The sequence below is a fragment of the Narcine bancroftii genome, chromosome 2, assembly GCF_036971445.1.
Source record: "Narcine bancroftii isolate sNarBan1 chromosome 2, sNarBan1.hap1, whole genome shotgun sequence".
NCBI lineage: Eukaryota > Metazoa > Chordata > Chondrichthyes > Torpediniformes > Narcinidae > Narcine > Narcine bancroftii.
The window spans coordinates 291,770,520-291,791,727 of record NC_091470.1 but is presented as its reverse complement, the minus strand read 5'-3'; the positions used below and the strand labels follow the sequence as shown (position 1 = coordinate 291,791,727).

General features: G+C 40.4%; 1 protein-coding gene across 5 annotated transcripts in view; it reads right to left on the bottom strand.

Annotated features, from left to right (window-relative positions):
* The window catches only part of mybl1 (v-myb avian myeloblastosis viral oncogene homolog-like 1), an 84,114-nt gene that overhangs the window by 52,268 nt on the left and 10,638 nt on the right, over positions 1–21,208 (bottom strand). For all 5 annotated transcript variants that reach the window (XM_069921356.1, XM_069921354.1, XM_069921353.1 and 2 more), the window contains exons 4-5: positions 16,996–17,088; positions 5,146–5,366 (exon numbers count right to left, since the gene is read on the bottom strand). In XM_069921356.1, coding sequence (XP_069777457.1) covers positions 5,146–5,366; positions 16,996–17,088 — 314 coding nt within the window. The remainder of the gene's footprint in view (positions 1–5,145; positions 5,367–16,995; positions 17,089–21,208) is intronic.

The following is a 21,208-nucleotide window of genomic DNA, read 5'->3' as shown; positions in this document are numbered from 1 at the left end:
GAAATTATTTACTTGCACTATAAAATTATCCTAACCAATATTAGGTGAACTGATGTTCCATCCCACTTCTCCAAAACTATCAAAACTTTACTTTTCCTACACATCTTTGTATTTTCTGTGCAAGTATATTCCTTTTTCTCCTCCTATTATAGTTCTTTGTGCCCTTTATTTCTTCTTAACGCAACCTAATAAATGCATCTGGATCATCCAATGATCTAATTTCTGAAATTCTAATCTTGTTGCTAATTAATGTGGAGCTGTATTAATTAAGTATCAAAGTCAATATCATACAATGACTCTCGATTCCTCCTTACTTTTCTTGCATGCACTACAAAAAGATTAATCAGGCATAAAAGTTGAAACAAGAATGGATGTCAATATTGTTCAACGTCAGATAGTTATAAAATGTCGCTCAGCTCACAGATGGTTAACACATTAAAATTGTAAGATTTCCAGAAGGTGTCTGATAATGACTGCAAAGTTATGTCCGAAAATAAAATTCCACGGTGCATGAAGTAACATATTGGCAAGGAGAGAAAATTAGCTGGTTAATAGGAAAATATAAACTGATCTTCCTCTGATTGGTAAAATATCAGTGGTGTGACACAGGGATTGGTGCTTGGGGCTCAACATTTTTTTTAAATTGCCTTGAATGAAGGCTGAAGAAATGGTTGCTAAGGATGTGTCACTAATGTAAACAAATAGAAGAGCAAGTTGTGTGGAGAATATATTGGATATCTTTTTTTCTTTGGCTTGGCTTCGCGGACGAAGATTTATGGAGGGGGTAAAAAGTCCACGTCAGCTGCAGGCTCGTTTGTGGCTGACCAGTCCGATGCGGGACAGGCAGACACGATTGCAGCGGTTGCAAGGGAAAATTGGTTGGTTGGGGTTGGGTTTTTCCTCCTTTGCCTTTTGTCAGTGAGGTGGGCTCTGCGGTCTTCTTCAAAGGAGGCTGCTGCCCGCCAAACTGTGAGGCGCCAAGATGCACGGTTTGAGGCGTTATCAGCCCACTGGCGGTGGTCAATGTGGCAGGCACCAAGAGATTTCTTTAGGCAGTCCTTGTACCTTTTCTTTGGTGCACCTCTGTCACGGTGGCCAGTGGAGAGCTCGCCATATAATACGATCTTGGGAAGGCGATGGTCCTCCATTCTGGAGACGTGACCCATCCAGCGCAGCTGGATCTTCAGCAGCGTGGACTCGATGCTGTCGACCTCTGCCATCTCGAGTACCTCGACGTTAGGGGTGTGAGCGCTCCAATGGATGTTGAGGATGGAGCGGAGACAACGCTGGTGGAAGCGTTCTAGGAGCCGTAGGTGGTGCCGGTAGAGGACCCATGATTCGGAGCCGAACAGGAGTGTGGGTATGATCCGGGAGATCCAAAATGAGTGGTGGACTAGCCTCGCCAAACGAACACAGCTCAGCGCGGACATTGGCGACTTCAGGGGTTTCTACGAGGCTCTAAAGGCTGTGTACGGCCCCTCACCCCAAGTCCAAAGCCCGCTGCGCAGCTCAGACGGCAAAGTCCTCCTCAGCGACAAGATCTCCATCCTCAACCGGATATATGAATAAGTTAAACAAGTGGACAAATAGGGTGTAATGGGGGAAAATGTAAAAACATTCAAAATTGTAGAGTATACCATAGACATGATAAACAATTACAATGCTCCAACATGAAGAAATATCTGAGTGCCTTATGTGTTAACAAGTGATTGAAAAGACTAACATTTTTATAGTTTGTAGCTAGAAAAAAGGAATACATAAGTTATGAAAATAAACAGAATTACTGAAACACTCAGCAGCTTTAATGAAGAAAGAAACAGTTAACATTGCAGGTCCATTGTCCTTCATAAGAACTAAGAAAAGAATAAAGTTAGTTTTGGGTAGCAGAAAAAATGAACAGGGAGATGAATAGAGCACAAAGAAATATCTCCAAGAAGAGACCTTTGACTGTTATGAACCCAGAGTATGGTAACCTGCCAAACTAAGTGCTGACCTGTGGCATTCCCTTCCAAAGTGATTAAATTCTTCAACACCAACCACTTAAACAAAGCACATCAGCTCCTGTCTGAACGTCAACATGGATACATACCAATTTGCCTATTGCACCAACTGGCCTTCGGTAGATGCCTGTTCACTGCGTAAACACAAAACTCTGGAACTCCTAGACAGCAAAGATGGCTATGTCAGGATGTTCTTTATTGATTAGAGTTCAGCATTCAACACCATCACCCCCTCAAAACTGATCAACAAACTTCAAGACCTGGCCCTAATACCCAACTGTTTAACTGGATCCTGGATTTCCTAACCTCCAAACCACATCAATGCAGATTGACAAGAATATCTCCTCCACATTCTCCTTCAGCACTGGAGCATTACAGGGCTGCATACTTTGTTCACTGCTCTACTCGCTTTACACATATGACTACGTAGCTTAGTATGAAAACAACTCTATTTACAATTTTGATGATGATACAAAGTAGTGGGCTCTATAAAGAGTCAGCATACAGGAGAGAGATCATAAACTTGGCTGAATGGTGTACAAAGAACAATCTCTCACTCAGTTTCACCAAAACCAAGATTAGATTAGATTCAACTTTATTGTCATTGTGCCAAGTACAAACCCAATGAAATACAATTAGCACCCAACCAGAAGATAAAAATAATGCTATACAAATAACTACGTGCAAATAAAAACAAGCGCATTCAGCAAGCAAACAATTATAAAAGTACTGACAGTACAATGTGAGTGCAGTACCACTCAGCGCTGTTATTTAAGGTTCAGCAGGGTCACAACCTGCTGATACGAGCAGAGGCTCCTTCTACCAGATGGGAGAAGAATAAAAAGTCCATAATTTGGGTGAGTTGCATCCTTGATTATGCTTTTTGTCCTGCCCAGACAGTATTTCTGATAAGTCTTCTCAATGGTGGGCAATTAGATGCCGATAATTCACTGGGCAGTTTTCACCACCCGCTTTATGGTCTGATATAAGACAAATAAGATGCCGTAGGTGAGTATGCTCTCAATGGTACAGCGGTACAGTCTCACTGCTGAGAACCAGATCAGAGGCATTCAAATCCAGAGATGAAGATCACTACAAAAGGCACAGGTAAGACCTAAAGAAAGCCCTCTCCTGGGCGAGGTGAAGGTTCCGGACTAGAATGGAATCAACAAGGATTACCCGACAGCTGTGGCAGGGTTTAAATGACATAATGTGTGATAAACCCAAGTATGGCACAAAAAAGCTTCACTCCCAGATGAGCTCAAGGCCTTCTCTGCCAATTTGACCACCAGAACATGGAAGAAACACTGTGCATCACTACGTCTCCTGATTCTTCTCTGCTGTCAGTATCTGAAGATGACATGCAGGTTGCCTTCAGGCAAGTGAATCCAAGTAAATCATCTGATCCAGAAAGAGTACCCAGCCGAGTACTGAAAACCTGTGCTGACCAACTTGCCGATGTATTTATGGATATCTTCAATATCTCACTCTGCAGTGTGTGGCACCCACCTGTTTCAAATAGGCCCCAAGAAGAGTGTGGTAACCTACCTAAATGTCTACTAACCAGTGGCATTCACATCCACAGAGATGAAGTGTTTTAAGAGGCTGGTGTTGAAGCACATCAGCTCCTGTTTGAGTGGCTACATGGTTCCATTCCAATTCGCCTCCCAACAGATGCCATCTCACGGACTTTACACAAAACCCTGAAACCTCTGGACAGCAAAGATGCATATATTAGGATGCATTTTATTGATTACAGCTGGGCATTCAATACTATCATCCCACTCAAAACTAATCACAATACCCTATGGTGCAATGGATCCTGGATTTCGTCACTTCTCGGCCTCAATCAATTTAGATTGGCAAAATCCACAATCTCCATCAGCATCAAGCACCATAGGGTTGCGCACTTAGCCCCCTGCTCTACGCACTTTATACCTATGACTGTGTGGCTAAATACAAGTATTACTACTACAACAACACCACCACCAAATGCAGATTTTCTGATGATATCACTGTAGTGGGCAATATAAAAGCGGGTAATGAATCAGGAGGGAGATTGAAAACTTATGGTGTACTAACAACATCACACCAAATGCCACCAAGACCAATGAATTGATTGTAGACTTTAGGAAAGAAAAACCAGAGGTGTACAATCCAGTAATCATTGGGGGATCAGAGGTGGAGAGGGTTAGCAACTTTGAATTCCGGGACCCATCACATAAATGAATTCCCAGACCCATCACATAAATGACATTGTGAACAAAGCCAATTGCATTTCAATTTCCTCAGAAGTCTGCGAGGGTTCGGTATGACATTGGAAACCTTGGCTTACTTCTACAGATGAGTGGTGCAAAGTGTGCTGGCAGGCTGCATCACAGTCTAGTATGGGGGTACTAATATCTCTGAGCGAAAAAGCCTGCAAAAGGTAGTGAACTCAGCCCAACAGATCACAGGCAAAACTTTCACCACCACTGAGAATATTAACATGCAACTTTGTCGTCAGAGAGCATCAATTAGCAAGGATCCTCACCACCCAGGATGTGCTCTGATCTCGCTGCTGCCATCATGAAAAAGTATAGGTGCCACAGGACTCATACCACCAGGTTCAGGAATAGCTGCTACCCCTCAGCTAACAGCCTCTTGAACAGCTGACTTATTCAGAGACTCATTTAATGACTCTTATTTTGCTCATTATTTATACATTTATACCTACACCTGCAGTTTATGTACATTTCTTCTTTTCTTTGAGTACAGTTTACAATTACCGGTATAGAAATTACTAAGCCTGGCTCACAGAAAAAGAATTTCAAGGTTTTGTGTGATGTCATGTACAGTATGTATTCTGACAGTAAATATGAACTTTGAATCATTCAGGAAGATTACAGGGATGAATTCTATTGCAATCAGTGCCATCTCAAAATCCAATGGGCTTCCTTGCTGAATTACAAAAAGCACATTGGTGCAGCAATCCAGAGAGATATTTTACCAACTGCAAATAAAATGGAATTGGTTGATCCTGCAATAAATACAAGCAATAGAAAAATATTCAATTCATTGGGATTGGTCACAAATACAAATGAATGATAATTCCTGGAACATTTTCTATTAAAAACAATTGAAATAGTCATTTTATTGAATATACCTTCCAGGAAGCAGCTTAGCAATCTCTGCCCAACGATTTCCAAGGCGTTTATGTGCTTCATATATTACTTTATCTTCTTCCTCTGTCCAGGAAGATTTCTTAACTTCAGGATTTAAATGATTGTGCCACCTTTCCCGACATTGTTTTCCAATTCTGCCTTTTAGATATTTGGCAATCAGTGACCATCGTTTTGGACCATATTTCTGTACTAACTCAATTACCTGTGATGAGGGAGAACAAAAGTTGAAGTTTTACGCTACCAGTATCAAATTCCATACAATGCAGTAAGGAAAAAATATTTTATTTTGCCAAAATCATTCTAAGATAGAAAACCACAAACAAAAGATACTTCCTACACAAATTCTCATTTTGTTTTTGTGATTTCTAGTATGTTTTTGTAATCCTCAAATTTCTTCACTCCTTTATGCATTAATTCTTCACTGAGGTATAGTCTATGAATGTTGGTATCCACAGTTGCTCACAGATAACAAGTAAGGATAGCCTGACAAGATATTCCCTCAAACCTTCAGGGAGGCTAGTGTAGAAACTGCAGGAGCTCTGACAGAAATATTTACAAATGTCCTTAGACACGGGTGTAGAGCTAGAGGACTGGAGGGTAGCTCACATTGTTCCAAAGGATAAATAATACTCCAAATGTAACCCTGGAAATTATAGGCCAGTGATCCTGACATAAGCAATAGGTAAATTATTGGAAGGTGTTCTAAGAGATCGGATATACAATTATTGGACAGCCAGGAAATGATTAGAGATTGTAAACATGGCTTTGTGCATGGTGGATCACATTTAAACAATCTTATAGTTTTTCGAGGGGGTTGCCAGGAAAGTTGATGAAGGGAAAGGTGTGGATGTTGTCTACATCAACTTTAGTAAGGCTTTTGACAAGGTCCCACATGGGACGTTAATCAGGAAGGTTCAGACGCTAGGTGCTCATGGTGAAGAAGTGAACTGGATTCAGCAATGGCCAGACAGTAGTGGTGGATAATTGCTTCTCAAACTGGAGGGATGTGACTAGTGGTGTGCCTCAGGGATCGATGCTGTGACTATATTTGTTTGTCATTTATATCAAAGATCTGGAAGATAATGTGGTAAATTGGATCAGTAAGTTTGCAGATGACACTAATATTGGAGGTATTGTGGACAACGAAGGCTTTATTCTTTCTTTTTCAATTTATCAAACATATATACAAGATGAGAGTTACATTACAAGCATATAAGAAAAATAACATTAGTAGTTAACAAATATATATTAACCATAAATTTCTTCTCCTCTTGTAAAGCCAAAAGGAAAAAAGAGAAAAAAATAATTTTTATTACAAAATCCCCTCTAACTAATCTAAAATAAATAAAAAGGGACTGGGCAGTCCATTCGAAGCTAAGTAGGAAAACAAAGGGTTTTCTGGTTAAAACCAAATTTACCATAAGAAACTAGGAGAGAATCCAGTATAAAATTATGATTTTTAAACTATATGGAAATATTGAATAAACAGTCGCTAAACTTATTCAAATTTAAAAGATGTATCAAATGTCTAACTCTTAATTTACCAAAATTTAAACATGACATGACAGCAGAGACCCATTGAAGTGGGTTAAGATCCTTCCATTTAAGTAATATGGCTTTTCTAGCCAATAATGTTGAAAAGGCAATTATTTGCTGTGCAGAGACAGGCATAAGTCCAGACTCCACTGGTATGATTTGCAAAATAACTATTAATAGATTTATTCTAATCCTAGTTCTAATCTTTTCAGAAATTATCCAGCTTTGAACATGACCAGAAAATACAAGTTAAAGTGGCTACCTCAACTTTGCACCCATCACAAGCAAGGTTTACATTGGGGAAAATATGGGCCAATTTATCTTTAGACTTATGTACCTGATGTACCACCTTGAATTGAATCAAGGAATGACGGGCACAAATTGATGAAGTATTTACGTTGAAAAATATAATCCCATTGATCATCTGGAAGCAAATCTTGGAATCTCAATTCCCAAGCACCTTTATTATTAGCTATCGGTCACAAGTTAAGTAACCATTTATATATTGTGGCTATTAACCCATTTTGAAGTGGATATACCTGAAAAAGGGTGTCTAACTTATTAGATAGCTAAGCAGAAGGATAGTTTGGAAATAAAGTATGCACAAAGTCCCTAATTTGCAAATACCTAAAAAAATGTGCCTTGTTCAAATCATATTTGTCTGCTAACTGATTGAAAGACATCTCCTGAAAATAGGTCTGTAAAGGTTATTATTACTCCTTTAGTTTTCCATATTGAAAACACCTGATCAACAAATGATGCTGAAGGTTTTCAAACCTTGCAGAGGGATATGGACCAGCTGGAAAAATGGGATGAAAAATGGCAGATGGAATTTAATGCAGACAAGTGTGAGGTGTTGCATTTTAAAAGGACAAACCAAGAAAGGACATACATGGTAGGGCACTAAGGAATGTGGTAGAACAGAGGGATTTTGGAATCCAGATACATAATTCCCTGAAAATGGCATCACGGGTAGTTAGGGTTGTGACACATTGCCCTTCATAAATCAAAGTACTGAGTACAGGAGTTGGGATGTTATGGTAAAGTTGTATAAGACATTGGTAAGGCCAAATTTGGAGTACTGTGTCCATTTTTGATCACCTAACTACAGGAAAGATATCAATAAGATAGAAAGAGTGCAGAAAAGATTTACTAGGAAAGGTTAAAATGGTTAAGTCTTTATTCACTGGAGCATAGAAGAATGAGGGGCAATTTGATTGAGGTATTTAAATTTATGAAAGAGTTAGACAGAAGGTAGGTGAGATACAAATCAGATGACATGGGTTAAGGGTGAAAGAGGAGAAGCTTTCGGAGAACATAAGGGGAACATCTTCACATAGAGAGTGGTGGGAGTGTGGAACAAGCTGGCAGCTGAAGTGGTGAATGCAGGCTCAATTTTAACATTTAAGAATTTGGACAGGTACATGGATGGGAGGGGTATGGTGGGCTTTGTACTGGGTGCAGGTCATCAGGGAGTGGGACAAGGAAGAAAAATAGTTTGGCACAGATTAGAATGGCTTGTTTCTGTTCTGTAATGTTCTAATTACAAAAATAATTTCAGAAGTCCATCCTCAATTCAAGTCCCTATCAATGCATCTAAAATTTGTTATCCTATGATAGAATTGAAAATGTTGCTGGATTATATAGTTTAGCTTCTTACTCACTTAATTAAATGAGCTACAAACATGATAGACTACTATTGTTTCCATGCAGCTGACTCTCCTATTCACAAAGCAAGGCATTAAACTATGAGCTACACTGCAATTTTAAATGAAATTCCATGAAAAGCTGTACTTTGTTCTTAAAACATAAATATTTGGATCAACATTGTCACAGATATCATATTAATCACTTTAACTGCACCTGCTAGAAAACCAAATCCAGTGCAATAGGAGACACCACACCTTCACTCCCAGATGAGCTCAATGTCTTCTATGCCCGATTTGACCACCACCAGAACAAGGATGAACCACTACACTCCCCCGGCATTCCTTGATGATCCTCTACTGTCAATGCCCAAAGATTACATTGGGGCTGCCTTCAGAAGAGTGAATCCAAGGTTTGGACAGAGTATGCGGCTGAGTACTAAAACCCTGTATTGACCAACTGGCCAATGTTTTCATAGATATCTTCAACACTTACTCCAACAAGGCATGGTAGTGACCTGTTTCAAACAGGCCTCAATTGTATTCATGCTCAAGAAGAGTGTAGTAACCTATCTAAATGACTACTGACCAATGGCACTTACATCCAAAGTGATTAAGTGTTTTGAGAGGCTGGTATTGAAGGATATCAGCTCCTGTCTGAGCATGAACATGGATTCATTCCAATTTGCTTACAGAAGCAATAGATCAATGGCAGATACCAGCTCACTGGATCTACATAAAATTCTGGAACATCTGGATAACAAAGATGTGTACATCAGGATGCTCTTTATTGACTACAGTTCAGCATTCAATACCATAATCCCCTCAAAAATGATCAGCAGCAGGGAGTCACGTGATGGAGTAGTGGCCGGACGGTGAACTCCAGCCCTCTCCAGAAAAGTCGGGAAAAACAAAGGAAAACACAAAGGCACAGAAATAAAAGTTACAGAAAAGTGAGTATAAAGGTGGAAAGAAGATGGCGACAAAAAAAGAAAAATCGAAAGCAACGGTAAGAAGAGAGGAAGAGAAGACAAAGGAGGAAAAAGGTGAAGGCCTTACCTGTCCGAAGAGGCCCGCTGCGGAGAGAGAAACCCGCTCCCTCAGGTCGGTAAATAATGGACTACAAAAATGGCTCGCTGAGCCGAGTAAAAGTGCGCAACCGCGCATGCGCAATGCGAATGAAAAAAAACACACCGACGGGAGGGGGGACCAGCTGGGGAGTCGATCTCCACAGCCGGCAACGACAGCTGCAGAACACCTGCAGCAAGAAGAGACCACAGAAGACAATAGAAACAAGAAAGAAGAGAAGGAAAGGGCAACAAAGAAACAACAGATGGCCAACCCAGAGGAAGAAGAAGAGGAAGAGGAAAAATACAGTGAAATAGAAGAAGAAAAGAAAGGCAAGATAAAGGATATACTTTCTCTTATTAAAGGATACATGGAGTCATTTAAAGAATGGCAAACACAGGAATTTAAGGATTTAAGAAAAAGAATAAACAACACAGAAAAGAAAATGAATAAAATAGAGATGACCTTAACAGAAATGGGAAAGAAAATGGACAAGATGGAAGAGCGGGCAGTAGCAGCAGAAATGGAGGTAGAAGACTTAAAAAAGAAATTGGAGGAATCTAATAAAAAAACTAAAGAGACACAAGAACTACTAGCTCAAAAAATAGATACAATGGAAAACCATAACAGAAGAAATAACATAAGAAAGTGGGCCTTAAGGAAGATGAAGAAGGCAAGAATATGAGGGAGTTTATAAAAGAGTGGATCCCTAAGACCCTAGGATGTCCAGAACTACAGCAAGAAATGGAAATATAAAGGGCACATAGAGTATTGGCCTCTAAACCACAACCACAACAAAAACCAAGATCTATTGTAGTAAAATTCCTAAGATATACTACAAGAGAAAAGGTACTGGAGAAGACAATGGAAAAAGTAAGAGAGGGCAACAAACCACTGGAGTATAAAGGGCAAAAAAATCTTCATTTATCCAGATATAAGTTTTGAACTCCTAAAGAAGAGAAAAGAGTTCAATACAGCAAAGGCGATTTTATGGAAGAAAGGGTATAAATTTATACTAAAGCATCCAGCAGTATTGAAAATATTTATTCCAGGACAACAAAACAGACTATTCTCGGATCCAAAAGAAGCACGAAAATTTGCAGAACAATTACAAAAATAGACTGAGGGAGGAAGACGGGTAATGAGAGTTAAAATGATCACGATTGATATGTATGTGGGTAAAGAGGTATAAGAGTGAATAGAGATAATGTGCATACGTGAATGTATCTGTACTTAGAGGAAAATATAGATAGTATAGACAAGAATTAATAAGGGAAGGTAATGGAAAAGAGAGAATAAGGAGGGAATTAAAAGAGTGACCTTTGTGACATATGAAAAGTGAAATCTTTTCTGGGGGGGGCGGGGTGGGGGGAAATAGCGGTCACTGCAAAATCAGTTGACGCTTGCGAGTGGATTCGCAAATCCAAATGGAGAGGGGAGATGTGGTTGTCCGACAAGGGATAAAGGACAACTCAGGAGGGGAAGGGGAGATTGGGGATAAAGAAGATAGAAATAGGAGAATAAGGAAAATGTTGGATGTTGTAGGAATGTTGTCTTATAAAGAGTTGAAAATAAGAAAACAGAAATGGAAAAGGAGGAAAGGTAATGATGGAAAAACGGAAAGAGAAGATAAACAAAATATAAAAGGGCTACGCTGAACTATATGACTTTAAATATTAATGGAATACATAACCAAATTAAAAGGAAGAAACTACTAAATTTAAATGAATAAATGTATTCCATTAGAAAAAATAACATATAGGTTAAGAAATAATATTGAAATATTCGAACAAGTATAGGAGCCTTACATTAAATACAATAGCGAAAACCTACCGGGGACAAACATTACCTAAGTTGATGGAAGGAGAAGGAAAGAAAAGAATGGACTCAGTAGAATTTCTGGTGTATTTTTGTTGAATGACAACATTGTCTGACTGGCTTAATGCAACCTAGATTGTATACCTAAAATGGATGAGGGGGGGGGGTGGGGGGGTGGCTTGGGAGGAGGGGGGGGGGGGGGGAAGAAAAATTCACTGTATATGTGTGAAAAAGAAATAGTGTATATCATGGCTAATGTGATTTATGGTGTGAAAAATAAAAAATTTAAAAAAAAAATGATCAGCAAACTCCAAGATCTGGGCTTCAATACTCCCCAGTGTAATTGGATCCTGGATTTACTCACCGACAGACCCCAATCAATGGGAATTGGCGAGAACATCTTCTCCACAATCTACATCAATTCTGGAGCACCACAGAACTGCATTCATAGGCTCTTGCTTTACACATACAACTGCGTGGCTCAGTAAGAAAACAACTCCATTTATCACTGGGGTAATGAGTCAGGATAGAAGAGGGAGATTGGAAACTTGGCTGAATGGTGTACTAACAACAATCTCTCTCTCACTCAATGTCACCAAAACCAAGGAGTTGATTGTAGACTTTTGGAAGGGAAAACCAGAGGTGTACAATCATGTGATCATTGGGGGAAAATCAGAGGTGAAGAGGGTGAGAAAATTTAAATTTCTGTTAATCTCAAAGGACCTTTCCTGGATCCAACATACTAAATGTCATCATGAAGAAAGTACATCAGCATCTCTACTTCCTCAGGAGTTTGTGGAGGTTCGGTATGACATCAGAAACCCTGGCAAACTCCACAGGTGTGTAGCGGAATGTTTTTTGACTGGCTGCATTGTGGTCTGTTATGGGGCACCACTACTTCTGAGTGGAAAGCCCTGCAAGAGGGAGTGGACACAGCCCAGTACATCACAGGCAAAACTCTCCCCACCATTGAGAAAATCTATGTAGAACGCTGCCGTCAGAGAGCAGCAACAATCAAAGATCCACACCACTCAGGACATGCTCTGTTCTCACTGCTGCCATCTAGAAAGAGGTATAGGTGCCACAAGACTCGAAACAGCAGGTTCAGGAATTGTTGCCATCATCAGACTCTAACAAAACTCAGAGACTCATTTAAGGAGTTTTATTTAACATATTATTTATTATTCAGTATTTGCATAGTTTGTTTCTTTCTTCATTTGTTTACATTTCTCTTTTTGTGTATGTATTATTTTCTTGAGCACAATTTACACTACCAACAAGTAGAAATTTTGCCCGGCCTGCATGAAAAAGAATCTCAAGGTTGTATGTGATGTCATTTTTTTTGCTCTGACAATAAATCTCAACTTTGAACTTTGAGATGGATACATGAGAAATAAATAAATAATTAGATTTTAATTATTAAATGAATAAATTTAACTTAAAAATGACCTCATGCTTGTGGACCTGTACTCCTCCCCCTGTCCCACCTCATATCATTTTATTCAGGCACCTTAAAAAAAGGCTCAGGCCCAAAACATTGGTTATGTATCTTTACTATACAAAGTGCACTCTGTGACCTGCTGAGTTTCTCTGGCACTGTGTTTTTATTTTTAAATTAAAAAAATGATCAGCTTTTAGCTGTTACCAACTACATACTGGCTTGCACAGGCCAGCAGTGAAGCCTGGACAATCTGAGTTCCCCAAGGAATTATTCTGAGGATTCCATTGCAGTAGAACCATGCCAGATCACAAAAGGTTAAATCAGTAATTTTTAAAAAAAACTTTACTTACTGTTTTCAATTAACATTTTAGTGGTTTTATTTCAATCTTATTCTTAATTTTGTTTAAATACAGATTTATTATTTAATTATTTTATGGTTTTAAAATATATTTTTAAACGTTTAGAAATATTTTAAAATCATACCAAGCCTTCGCACCTTGCTTCCTGTCATAGCCTGTTTGGGCATTCTGATTCCTGGTTCTAGTCCTCAACAGTATGCTACCAGAGGCCTGATTACTACTGAAACCTCCCTTTTTCCTCGTCTCTGGGGTAAAGAGATGAACCTGTCTGGCCCTCTGTAATCCAGACCTGCTCTGTGTAAACCGATGGGCATCACAAGCTGTAGGTGAATCCAGCACAATTTGGCACTTTGGTCTGAATTTTACTATTGGCTGTGAGAAATGACAATTATTGACCTTAATGAAAGTTGTACCCAAAACATTTCTAAGTCTTCCTCTAGCATTAGTTGCTACAGGCATCAGTTACAGAGATGTCACTAAGCAGCTAATAATATTAAAGAATTTTCATTAACATTTTTTTTAAAAGCATTTTATATTGTGAAATCAAAATTTGAACATACCTATGATTAAGGTTGAGATTAAAACTTGTAATAGATTTTATTTTTTTGTCTGAGAATTACAAGCCACAAAGAAAGTTTATTTTCTAGCCAGACAGTATAGAGATTGCAACTTAGTAACCGTGGATGATGTTTCTAAAACCTTTTACAGCAAATCTCGTGGTTCATCCAGGTTGACGCAACTCCTCAAGTACTCCTCTATTTCCTCAGAAGTCTGAGGAAATTTGCCATGTCCCCAGTGTCCCTTTCGAATTTTCATAGATACACCATAGGAAATATTCTAAGAAAATGCAAAGTTATGAATGCAACTCAAGCCATCATGACAACCAGCTTCTCATGACACCACCCTCACCTCCCACTCTCTCGCGAAAGCAGCAATGTATTAAAGGACACATATCATCCCCATCACTCACTCTTCTCCCCTTCTCTTCAAGCAGAAGATTCATGCACCTTCAGATTCTAGGACAGTTTCTTTTCTGCTTATCAGATTCTTGAATTGACCTCCCATTTCTACAAGATTATTCCTTACATTGTTTTTCTACCTTTCTTTCTAACGCTACACCCTACAGTTTTCTGTTATGTGACATTTTACTCTGCAGTTTTGTTTTGTTACACTTTTTATTCTTGCACTACCGTTACGGAGTCCAGAGGACCCCAAAAACCAGCAGCAATAGATATGCACCACAACACAGGGTCACTTAAACAAAACTAATTTTTAATTATAATTGAACAAGAAAACAGAATTAAACTTTAACTTATTACTTAACCTACCTAACCTAATTAATCCCCCCTCTAATACTAAGCGCAGGTGTGTGCAATGTATATTTATGATTTAAAAAGTTCTTTGGATCACAGTCCAATCTCACTGGTTGCAGGCAATTCTTGTTCTGTGCACAGAAGTTAGCATTAACAAAGTTCACCAGTCTTTGGTGCTGAACAGGTAAATAGTTACCACTTAGGAGGGTTCTTGCTGGTTTTCAGAGAGAGATTCTTTTTGTTCCACGACATCTGCACCTGATTCCTTTCTAGTCAGTCTTGCTGATGAAACTTGCCCCCTTCAGGGTTCTCCAGATGATCCTCTTTCTTTCGGATCACCTGAGACAGTTAGTCTTCTCCTTTGACCAGACAGCCTTCCAAAAGTTTACCAGCTTTGTCCTTCTGGAACTGATTTCTGTGTCTCTCCTCTCTGATTCACTCCCTCCGTCTCTGAGAGCAAAACTGTTCTGTCCCTGCCTGCAAAGATCACATGCTCTCCCAGGCAAGCTGTATTCTGCAATGTTGCTACTCTTTCTGCAAAAATTCTGTGTTTTGAAATGTGTGTGTGCAAGCTGCTCTAGCAATTCCCCCGAAGCCACCTCTAAATACTCTGTCACACTACCTGTTGTACTGTGTTGAGGTCAACTTGGCTGGAATAGCACACCGAACAAAGCCTTTCACTGCATCATGGTTGACATGACAATAAATAATTAAATTATATGTATTTGAGGTGTTCATCAACTTGCATCTTTTTCTCATTTATGGAAGTGAAAGATCCAAATTGGTAGAGCTTGTGAGGAACACAGTAACACTAATATCAACTTCAGGATCTGCACAATACACATATAAAATCAAGAAAATACTTTATCTGTAAAATTGTACTGAAGGTGAATATCAATTAGTTTATTTTTTCAATCTTTTCCATTAATACAGACAGAAATACAGGCTATTAGATATGCTTGGACACAAAACAAAAATTGACATTTCCACAACTAATCTGAACTCAACTGGAGTTTGTACTTTCTCTCCATTCCCTCTCGCACCATACCCAATCCTCACTATAAATATAACATTCTTAAACCTGCTAGTAATCTATTTTACGATGAAATATTGAACATGCAGTAATAGCAAGAAAAATCTTAACTAGGATAAAGTGACAAACCACTGCTCTAGACTCAATTGTTACTGAAATATTTTGCTTGAGAAAAATTGTCACTGGCCCATTTCCTTTGAAACTATGAAAAAAGTGCACAAAATGAGTCAATTGGGTACAATTAAAACAGTAGTTTACAAACTTTTTCCACTCACATACCATCTTAAGTAATCCTTTATTAATCATAGAGCACATGGAATAGGGATTGCTTAAGGTGGAATGTGAGTTTAGGGAGGCAGTTTGAAAACGATGTAGAGAATCACCAAAATTCTTGCTTGCTGCAACCAAACAGGTACACAAGATACACACGCACTAAATTTCCACAATTTGCCAAGACAGAAAAAAATATAATAAATATAAAAGGACAGATGGTTAAATATTTACAGTTGCAATTAGTACAAGGAAAATAAAGAAACACTTCAAGAATGCCAACAAATCCTCAGATGGTCCTGAACCTGTTTATGGTTAGGATAATACAGGGTGATCAAGAACATGATATTTTTTGGATTAAAAACTGTTCTTGAACCGAGAGGGAGAGGTGCTAGACTTCAGGCTTCTGAAAGGGGAGGTTGTGACCAGGGTGCATTCTTGACGCAGTGTCTCAAATTGATGTCTTCAAGGGATGGCAGATCAGTGCCCATGATTGACTTGGCTAGGTTTGCCACTTTCTACAGTCTTCTGCATTCCCAGGCACTCAAGTTACCAAACCAAATTAGATGCAACCAGTCAGTATACTTCCCACACCTCAATGACATGCCAAACCTCTTCAACTTCTGAGGAGGTTTTGATGTGCCTTCTTCAATGTGCTGGATCAAGAGAGGTCCTCTAATACATGGTTATTTAAGAACTTGAAGGAATTAACCATCTCCACAGTTGTCCCATCAACGAAGCTAAGTGCTTGGTCCCTTGGTCTCCCCTTCTAAAAGTCACAATAAAGTCCTTGGTCTTGCTGACGTTGAGAGCACGATGTTGTTTTGGCACCACATAATCAGATTCTCTATTTCCATCCTATATTCTAACATAATTTCCCATGATTTGACCAAAAACAGTGATATAGTCAGCAAATTTAGATTGCATCACAACTAAATTTGGCTACATACTCAATATTCATTCTACACATCTCATCCGTTTCTAATTACTTCCAGTTTTTTAGCACCTAAGAGCCCTGCCTTGCCATTATAGCCTCCATATTTAAGGTAGAGTTCCAAACCAAGAATCTAGTGAAAGATTATAACATATGTTCTCAGGAACATTACATAAAAATATTGTATAAACCTGCATTTCTAGCCAGATATGGAAAATATGGGAGACTCAACAATATCAAATTTAAAGAATCACAAACACATTAGAAGTCTCTTGCTGAAAGAAATTAGAATTTTTAAAAGTTTCGACATGGCAATAAATTCACAAAAGGTTATCAGGATTTGAAACAGACAGATTTCAGGTCTGTTGCAGTGTGACACAATACCAATAGTTTCAAATTCACAATTCTCTTACCTTTTGATCCTCCTCTTTAGTCCACGGTCCTTTTATTAATTCTGGATTCAAAACTTTTTGCCATCGATGCTGGCACTGAACATCTGTTCGGTTCTATAATATGTTAAAAATTCATAATTATACATTTAAATGGACTTCTCAGGTATATACAGGTAGACACCGCTAATGTTCAGACAATGTCCTACCTCATGTATATCCATCATCCCATAAAGTTATAATAGAGATCAGAAATCCCGATCGGAGAAGGGGACGTAGCGGACATACACAACTTCCTGCACGCAACAAGGGTATCTCATTTTTTTGTATACAAAGGCTAATGTATGCAGGTACTGTACTTTCTATCTATCATGGCTGCCAAATGCAGCAAAACCACTGCTAGTGATAACAGCAGCAAGAGGCAAAGGTGAAGTATTGATTTGAAAATGAAACAAAAGGTTATTAAACAACACAAAGGTGGAAAAACAGTGAATGCTATTTTTCCCAATTTAGGCATGTTCCACTCGACAATCACAAAGATCCTCAAAAACAAAGAAAAAATTATCCAAGCTGTTAAAGGATTGGCTCCACTAAAGACTACAAGGCTAACATAAATGTGAGAGCGACCTATATCAGATATGGAGAAATTGCGAATGACATGGATTGAGGACCAAAGACAAAAGGGAGTCCCTCTCAGCACGTTGACAATCACTGCTAAGGCATGAAGCTTGTTCCAGATTGATGCACTATCAATAACTTGAAGGACTGGAGTTACAGAACAATATGCTTTTATTTACATATCCTTCGTCATCCTGTGCTGTAACCAAGGCTTTCTAGAGAGGGATTATGGTGTTGGGACCTTTATATAAGGTCAAGGGGAGGAGCCATGGGTACAGTCACAGAATGGGGCAGAGCTAGATAAATGAGTGTACAGCAGTTCACCACACACATGCTTAAAGAAAAAGCAGGACCAGATTAGGATATTGAGATTAATGCTCGCTCTGGGTGGTTCGGGCGCTTCAAACAATGTTTTTGCTGCATCATATGAAAGTGAGTGATGAGTCTGCAAGTGCTGATGCGAAGGCAGAAGAATTTGTTGAAACCTTAGATAAACTATGGTAATTATAGAGGGAGCTTATTTGCCCCAGCAAACTTTTAATATGGACAAAACCTTCTTATTCTGAAAGCAAATGCCTGAAAGGATCTTCATTCATAAGGAGGCCAAGTCAATGCCAGGCTTTACGGCTTTTAAAGACAGAGTGACAGTGTTGTTAGGAGGCAATGTTGCTGGCTACAAATTAAGGCCATTTCTTATTTGGCTTAGTGAAAAACCCAAGGCTTTCAAGAACATTAACAAACACACCTTGCCATCTTATTACAGGAGCAATAAAAAGTCCTGGATAACACAAATCCTGTTTCTCAATTGATATGCCAGTGAAATGGAGAAGTACTGCTTCGAAGAAGGCATACCTTTCAAGATTTTGCTAATTGTAGACAATGCTCCAGGACTTCCCCCTTTCATTGGTGACCTCCAACCCAACGTCAAAGTGGCGTTCCTCCCACCAAACACCACCTCTTTCATTCAGCCAATGGACCAAGGGGTTATTGCAGCATTCAAGGCCTACTACCCGAGGAGGACCTTTGCTCAGGCTGTTACTGCAACTGATGACACTGATGCAGTTCTGGAAGGAGTACAACATTTTACATTGCATAAAGAACCTTGTTGGGCCAGAGATGATGTGACCATGAAGGGCATGTGTGTGGTAAACCACCATTTGTATATTTAACTGTCTGGGCACACCCATTGGCCGACTGTACCTGTGGCTCCTCCCACAGACTCCTGAACAAAGGTGACTGTTCCACAGCCCCCTCCCCAGTTCAGGACAGTCGACTAGAATGGACGTGGCTCCATTCTATTGCGAATAAAAGCCTATCAGTTTCACATAACTTCCAGTCTTTTGGAGTTATTGATGGTGCATCAATTTTATTCACAATAGATTTTGACAATGGAGCAGATCCTGAAGCAGGAGAAGTTGGGAATCGATCCACAATCACCTGAAGCCTCCACCAACTTTGAACTCTGGCTGCATTGCTTTGAAGCGATCCTGTAGGCATCATCTGCCATCGTCCAATTAGAGAATGACAAGCTGCAGATACAACACTCCCGGGTCAGCCCCTGGTATACTCAATGACCAGGGATACTGTGTCAAACTCGGAGGTGATGGACATTCTGAAAGGCCAGAACCTGAAGAAGGTAAATGAGGTCTACTCGAGACGCTTCCTAGCCATCCGAAAACAGTGACCCGGGGAATTGAGCGCTGAGTATCTCCTGACCCTACCAATTCTTGGACGGGACTGGGACTACAAGGCCGTGACAGCCATGGAGAACATGGAGGATCTGACAAGAGATGCATATGTCGCAGTCATCAGGTCCAATTACACCTGTCAAAGACCATTGGAACAAGGTGAGCTCAATTTGCAGAGAGCAGTCAAACTGACAGGCGCACTGGAGGTGGCCCTCAAGAATATTTAAGGCTACTCGTCCAACAACGTGGACACCACCATCTTGGGATGCGTTGCCACCGCCATGCACCACCATCAATCCAAACACCTAACACCGCTATCGCCACATCCCCCCAACGATCCGACCACGGCCTCTGTACTCCTGAGCACCCGAAGTGCTACTTCTGTGGTCTGAGCAAACACCCGAGGAAACACTGCTTGGCAAAAGAAGCGGTCTTCTCCAACTGCGGGAAGAAAGAGCAATACGCGAAAGTATGCAAGTCCAAGCCACCTCAACCCAGTAACGCCGCACGTGGACCGTCGGAGCCGCCACCTTTGACGCCACCATATTTGAGGCACATCAACGCCATGTGTGAGCCGTGGCGGCCACCATCTTGGATACCGTCACCTTGCAACCGAACACACAAACTCTCCACCGCAGCTACAGGCAGTGACTCAACACTGGCCTCCATCACGCTGGACAAAGGTAATCCTCACCAGTTTGCCAGATCGATGATGGACATCCAGGTAAATGGCTATGTGACGAGCTGGCTGTTCAATAGTGGGAGCACAGAGAGCTTCATTCACCCAGATACAGTGCAGTATTAATCCCTCGTGGTTAAGCCTGTGAGCCACAAAGTCTCCTTTGCCTCAAAGACCCGTACAGCTGATGTCCACGACTACTGTGTAGTGACCCTGACCATGTGGGGCACTGTCTACAAAGACTTTAAACTCCTGGTGATATCACAGCATTGCGGTGCCATGCTACCGGGACTGGACCTCTAATGCCACCTTAAAAGCATGATGATAGAATTTGATGCCCCCCCCCCCCCCACACTGTCTGTAACTAGCAGTTCTTAAATCGCCCACTGGTCTCCACCAGCATAAACCCGCTGGCTTCTTCCCTCACCACTCCCAGCCAAGATGGCCCACAGCGCACAACCTGCAGACTCTCAAGATCACCCCTCCACTGCTGTTTGCTAACTTCATCCCTGATTGTAAACCCATTACCACCAAAAGTAGGTGGTACAGTGCCTTCATTAAGATGGAGGTACAACGGCTACTCAGTGAGGGGATCATTGAACCCAGCATCAGCTCTTGGAGAGCCTAAGTGGTGGTGGTGAGAATGGCCATCAACTACAGTCAAACCATTAACAGATGCACTCAGCTGGACGTGTACCCTCTCCCCGCATATCCGATATGGTAAACCAAATCACGCAATATCGGGTTTTCTTCACCACTGACCTAAAGTCAGCATACCATCAGCTCCTCATCTGCCTGGAGGACCACCCATATTCTGGTTTCGAGAAGGACCACAAATATACTGGCAGTCTTCCAGCGGGAGATGGACTGAATGGTAGACCTTGACCTACAAGACCATGACACCAACCTCCAAAATCTCTATTAGGGGCCTGGTGCTCTCAGGGGTTCCGGAGACCATTACCGATCACGCTGCAACCCCCTCACCACCCAGAGGTTATAAACTGGATTCAAAATTGGCTGAATGGGAGAAGACAGAGAGTGGTAGTGAATGATTACTTGTCAGACTGGAGGCCTGTGATTAGTGGTGCTGGGACCATTGTGGTCTATATCAATGATCTGCTGATAGTGTGGGAAATTGGATCAGCAAGTTTGCTGAATGAACTCAGATTAGAGGTGTTGTGGACAATGAAGAAGGCTTTCAAAGCTTGCAGAGGGATCTGGACCAACTGGAAAAATGGGCCAGAAAATGGCC